At 43.8% G+C, this 6,597-nt stretch overlaps 1 protein-coding gene across 2 annotated transcripts in view; it reads left to right on the top strand.

Moving 5' to 3' along the window:
- Positions 1 to 6,597, top strand: part of GSAP (gamma-secretase activating protein) — a 102,298-nt gene that overhangs the window by 34,977 nt on the left and 60,724 nt on the right. For both annotated transcript variants that reach the window (XM_019509465.1, XM_019509466.1), the window contains one exon: positions 4,217 to 4,294. In XM_019509465.1, the coding sequence (XP_019365010.1) occupies positions 4,217 to 4,294 (78 nt within the window). The remainder of the gene's footprint in view (positions 1 to 4,216; positions 4,295 to 6,597) is intronic.

Genomic DNA, 6,597 nt, shown 5'->3' with positions numbered 1-6,597 from the left:
TGGGCTCCAGGCCCTGTCTCTGTCCTGCTCCGTGCCCTCTGATGCCCTGAGTCTAAATCTTGCCCCTCCTGACCCCAGTTCTGAGGCCTATCTGTTTCAAGTTCTGCCTCACCTCTCTCGGGCATGATGATTGCCCCTTACGGACTCTGTGAGGTTTCCCCTTGGGGTGTGCTAGGTGCACCCCCCCCCCAAAGGTGCTCTGGGATCACCCCTCATGGACTCTGTAAGATCACCCCCCGGGTGTATTAGGTGTGGCTGCCTCAGGTGCTTTTGAGACCTCCAAGCCACCCCTTAAGTCTCCCCCAGACTGCCAGGTCTTCTCTCAGTATCTAGTCCCTCTTGGTCCCCCCGCCAGGCACCGAACCAAACTGAATCCAAAACATCAAATACAAGCCCACCTGGCTATAACAAAATGACTGGATCTTAATCAGCTCCTATCCCTCATCTTTCCTAGCTGTGTCAGGGGCTAGCACGCACAGTTTGCCTCCATCCCAGGTACCTCCAGACAGCGCTTCTCTTCATTGCTGCCATGGAAATGCAAAATTACAGCTTCCTAGGAAATGTAACTTAAGCTCTTTATGCATATATGGTATTCCATTACTCTCCCTATTGCATTTTCAGTGTCTTAATATATATTTGCCAAATCCGAGAGTTATAGTTACTGTTTCCTGCGTTGTTTTGAGTGCAAAATGTGATTGTAATATTGCATAAACAGAACTTTATTTTTAAATGCTTCCTTTTCTATCGTACAAAAAACTAAAACTCTTGGTTCCAAAATGATACCTTTTATCAGACCAACTGGGAAATCACAAGAAAATTGTGATCTGTTGATCAGGTAGAATTCCTTTCCTAGAGGTGTCAGATGGCAGGCAGGGAGGTAAAAATCTTCCTTGTTGTTCTGCAGTGAAGCTTAAAATCCCAAATCAGCTAAAATTCAGCATCTTCCATGTTTCAGGGGTGTACTTGGTCTGAGACAAAAATACATACAAAAAACTAGAACTCTTGGCTCCAAAATGATACCTTTTATTGGACCAACTGGGATGCTGCAACACTTTTCCTGCCAGTGTGCTGGTACAGTTATAACTTGGGCGGTAGCTGGACACTGTGCCACTTGCCACTGTACAGGGATCACCCCTTCAGTGAAGAGAGCAGGTTAATTTCATAACTTTGTCTGCTCTGCTGGGCCTGCTCACATGAGTTGTCACAGCTGTTACTCTGTTATACGCATACCTGTTCACAAAGAACTGGACTGAGGCTGCCAGATTTCTTTACCTAGGCTGTTTGATGGCATCCTTGGTTTGCTGCTGAGCTGGGCTGGACCAGTAACTGAGAGAGAGGAAAGCACATCTAGTCTTCTGATAGTGACCAGGGGCATGCTGTCTGCTGTGATTACACTGGATCAGCCTGAATAGGAGATTAGTAGTTTGTATATTAAATGCAAATTGTGAATTTGTAGGACAAAGTATCTTAGGGTACTTAGTGCCCTGCAGCATATGAAAATGAAATGGGTAGTATGGGGGGCCTCCCCTGCAATAAAAGCAGCATCATAGAGTTGTTGCTTTCCTGCTGAGCCCTGATGCTACTACTTCAGATTTTCTACATGCTCTGTATGTAAGGGACTAAATGCTGTGGGATAGATAACCTGTCTGTCTGTTTCAGAAACCCAAATACCCAAGCATAATTCTGTCATTCTTTCCTAGAATATGTAGTGTTTTGGTAACAAACATAAAGAACTTCAGCACAGAGGAAATGTTTTTTTCCCTTGAAAGGAAAAAATGCATTGGCCAAATCAGGAGCATTACTAGTGCAAAACTGTGGTGTAGCTTTGTAGTCTGAGATACTAAGCATTTAACAAAGTGCATTCTCTTGGTTTTTTGGTACTTGTGCTTTAGATAAGTACACTGTGCATCTATTTGCATTCTACAATAGATTGGATATATGTATGTGCACTTTAGACACCAGTATCCTTCTATTAACAACATGTTTCATAGACATTAGGGCTGGAAGGGACCTCGGAAGATCATCAAGTCCAGTCCCCTGCCCAAAAGGCAGGAAGTCAGCTGGGCTAATAGGATCCTAGCAAGATAAGAATCTAATTTACTCCTGAAGGTGTTCAATGTAGGTGCTTGACCCACCTCCAGTGGCAGACTGTCCGAGCCCCCAAGAGCTGGAACAGTAAAGAAATTCTTCCTTATGTCTAGCCTGAAACGGTCTTGTAGTAGTTTTGACTGTTCGACCTCGTCATCCCTTGGGGTGCTCTGGTGAACAAACGTTCCCCCAGATCCTGGTGGTCACCCCGATAAACTTATAGGTCACCCCTGATAAACTAATACATGTTTTAGCTACTGAAGTCCAGGTTCACAAGAGAACTTGAGCAGAACTAGGAATCCAAGTTGTGCAGTAGCACAACTTCAGGTGCCTAACTGCATTCATCTTGGTAGGGGTGAGCATCTTCTCACCTAAGTCTCTTTGGGACTTCTAGCTTGGTGTTCATGTGTCTAAATATAGAGAACAAGGAGCACCAGTCTCAAGTTGCAGCAAGGGAAGTTTACGTTGCATATTAGGAAGGATTTTCTTACTAAGAGGGTAGTAAAGCACTGGAACAGGTTACCCAGAGAGGTTGTGGAATCTCCATCCTTGGAGGTTTCTGAGACCCAGCTGGACAAAGCTTTGTCTGGGATGATCTAGTTGGGGGTGGTCCTGCCCTGAGCAGGGGTTGGACTAGATGACCTCCTGAGGTCCCTCCCAACCCTTATTTTTCTATGATTTTATTCTGTAATTCTAAAACAAGGGTTGGAAGGGACCTCAGGAGGTCATCTAGTCCAACTTGTCCACATCCTTCCTGTCCTGGCGGGGGGTTGTGGGTGGGGAGTGAGGGGCACCAGCAGGGTTGGGAGGGTTGTGGCTTGGGAATGAGGGGCAATGGCAGGGGCAGAGCACTGGCATATCAGGGCTGCTCACCTCCGTGAAGCAGTGAGGGGGCAAAGCTGCAGCTGAACCCACATCCTGGTGAGCAAAAGGGGCAGGGGGAGCTCTGATTTTTCTATGATTAAAAAAAAAAAATCAAAATCAAACACCAAAATTTATAGGTATTTAGAATTTATTTTATTGTAATGATTGAGGCACTGGTAGTCTTCCACATTTCCATAAAATTGTAAATATATCAATAAAATATTGTGTTCAACTGGTACCTATACATATAGTAGCATTTCATTTTAATCATTGTAAAATGTGGATTTTGGAGGTTTTAATCATCATTTGTAGTTCTTAAACAGAGGAAACCAGGATCTGTGGTTACGATCATATTGATACTTGCCCATCTTCCCTGGTTTAAATGGGTTAGGATGGATTTTGGGTTGCTTCTAGCATGGACTCCAAAAGCAGCTGGCCAATGTGATTGAGTAAGGACTAAGTTGTGGGTGTTTTTTAATTAGAGGTCGGGAGAAAGTGAAGTATCAGATGTGATCAAATCAGTCTCATTTGAGATTGGGAAGAGGGAATAAAGTTATCAAAGTGTGTTTTACCTGACTAATCCCCCACAAAGTTCTATGACAGAAGCATGCTTGTGATTTAAAGACACATTTCTGTCCTGGAAGGGAAACAACGTGCTTTGTAAAGAGGGGGAGGGAGAATCTCTCCGTAGTGCAAGAATGCAGTGTTACCAAATACACCGTACAGGGCAGTTATACCTTGGCAGAATGGCAGTATATTTTTAATACATTTTCACCTTCTACTGTTCTGTTTTGAACATTGAAATGATACGTCTAGTCTTGGCAGCCCTCGATTAAAAATCTCTAGAAATTGATGTAGACTGTGGGTACTGAGGTCTAGTCCACAAAGCTGCTCCAGAGCTCCTCTACAAGGAAACGGGAGCAATGCAGTGCCCAGAAAGAGACGGCTAGGCCAAGTCCTCAGAACCCAAAATCACGTCACCATTCTTTGCAGCCTTTGGTCCCTCAGCTTTCTCCTTGCAGAATCCACTTTTTTCCCCTCTTCCTCTCTCTCAATAAGTGTTGTGTTTAGCTGTTACCTTCTGTACATATTTCCGTAATTCGGAAAATTATTTTGAGTGATTCTGTTACGTATCTCTAAGCATTTTTATGATTGGGCTCTGTTGTTTGTCACCTCCTTCAGAGAAATATAAAGGCCCAGCTGTATTTTATCTGTGGACAAATATGATAGTACAACAAACGTTTCTTTCATTTCTCTTTTTCAGGCAGTTTGTGTGTGTGTTATAGTCAGGCTCCAGATATTCCTGAAGAAGTCACATACTCAATATCTTTCTTACATAAAGGTACAATTAATTTCTTCTGTTACATTTTGCTTTATTTTGGAAAGTATCATTTTATGCCAGGTGTCGTATGCCTTGAAAAATAACCAGCACACCAAGTCTGTGGATAATACTGATGCCAATATTTCAAACGGGCATCTACACTGAGACAGCTAAATCTGTATTCCCACCGGAGACTTCCTGTGTGTTGCTGGGCAAATAACTTCACTATTGGTCAGCTGTGAAAAGGTGGTTTTGTTTCCCTTGTTCCTGGGTGCCCAGTTTGAGATATCTAGCCAAATTTTCAGAAGTGTTGAGCCCTTGTTTCAGGTGTGTGGGAGCTATAGATGCTCTAACCTTGGAAAACTAAACCACAAGCTCTTTGCTTGTGTGTCTTGGGGTCGAGTTCGATGCATTCTTTTTTTCACAGGCAGAGGTGCCACTCCTGTGAACTTCACTAAGAAGTCTTAGTGAAGACAAAATTGGGTCGTTTGTTTTGAGTCTTAAATTTTTCACCTCCTGGTAAGAACAAAGACTAGCATTTAATTCTAGCCAGAGGGAGGTCTGATCTCTGTCAATGAGAATATAGGGCTTGTCTCGATAAGGGAGTTTTACTTCTGAGTGACATGCTGTACAGTAAATGGTACGCATCTAAGTGGAGAGTGGCCTTTCACTTTGCTAAGAGATATTGCTTCCATGTGGCAGGGACTTCCACTGAATTATGTGCTTGCCAGTGCATTGGGGACACCTAGCAGAAGCTAGCTAGCAGAAGTCATAGCTATTGCATATCGTACATGCATGTGTGGAGTGGTAGGGCAATCAAACTCCAAAAATCCCATGATTCCTTTCTTGCTATCCTGTGATTCCTCTGTTTCTGTCTTTTCCTTTCTTTCTTTAAATAGCCAATGCCATCTTCAAACTGTCGACAGGTCATTATGGGTGAAATAGTGCTCCGTGAGGCTGGTGATCATAAGTAATGATGGCTCGTTCAGGTGTATTTAATACAACACCACTGGACGGTTGAGAGACTTTCATTTTATCAAGTGGCTGTTTTAATGTGAAATACACAAATGGTATTGGAAGCAAGGGCCAGAAGCCAGGGCTTCCAGTTTCCTCCTCACTTGTCAGAGGGAGCCTGACTCTGTAGCCTTGCTTTCTTTCTGGCCCTGACTTCTTGCAGTCTAGGCAGCTCAGTGGTCCAGTTTCACAAGAGAAGTGGAAGATGGTTTCGGACCTGTGGTTAGGCCCTCTCCTGGGAAGTGAGAGATGTGGTTTTAAATCAACTTAGGGTGAGATGGACATGGAACCAAGTCTTTCAGTCTTGAGCAAGTAACTTAACCATTAGACTTTTGGGCAAAATATGGCTAAATCATCCCTTCTCTTCCCTACAACTGGAGCAGCTATATTGTGACATAATGGAGGTGCATAATGATTTGCCATTAAGTCGGGCATATGCTATTTTGCCTGGTGTTTCCTGTTGGCAACTCCCTGCTCAGTGCATGTGTGCTCTGTAGGTACATAAGACTGCACTTCAACAGGATGGGGGAGTTTTGTGCCTCCTCAGGGCAGAATAGGATCAGTGACTGTAGGCTGCTGGTTGAGAGAGTAGGAAACTGGTGCTTTAGAGGTGGAATAAGATTCTCTTGAGCCTTGGAATGTAAGTTTGAGGTGAAAGCAGCTAAGTCTTAAGGTGACTTAGGTGCAGAATAGGATTTGTGCCTTTGATTGTAAAGACAAATTGTTACCACCTGAGTGGACTGCCTGCGACTGGAAGATTGAAGAGTAGAGATGTTGATCATTGATGGGAAATAGGGTGGCCATCATAGAGGATGGTCCCGTTGTCCTCTGTCCTCTGTTGTTACAAAACCCGATGCCTTTGTCCTCTATTTTTCTCTTCAGGGGAAAAATAGAGGATGTAAAGGTGTCCGGGTTTGTATCAATAGAGGACACAGGACAATCGGACTGTCCTCTATGATGGCCACCCTAACAGGAAGGCTGCTGAGCGTTTCCTGTAAGTGTACCCAACATCTGGGAGAGGAAGTAGAGCATCTCACCATAGGTTGGGTGGAAGAAGGTCAGAGCCTTTCAGGGGGCTTTTAACCCCACCAAAATGACTTTCCTTAAATGACAGTTATCAGGGACATGTTATTGGGGATGTTTTGTGAACCTGTCTTTAAAAAGGGCCTAGCCTTTGAATGTCTGCTTTGCCTTATACTAGGAACAACTTTTCATGAAAGTACATGAAGTGAGACTCTAGGATATGAGGAGTTTTCTTGTGGGAGCTGCACTGGTGTTTCATAGTTTCATAGATTTAGGGTCGGAAGGGA

This window comes from Gavialis gangeticus, unplaced genomic scaffold (genome assembly GCF_001723915.1).
Source record: "Gavialis gangeticus isolate Ggan-Ray unplaced genomic scaffold, GavGan_comp1, whole genome shotgun sequence".
NCBI classification, from domain to species: Eukaryota; Metazoa; Chordata; order Crocodylia; family Gavialidae; genus Gavialis; species Gavialis gangeticus.
The sequence above is the reverse complement of the archived record's forward strand: the minus strand, read 5'-3'. Positions and strand labels throughout refer to the sequence as shown.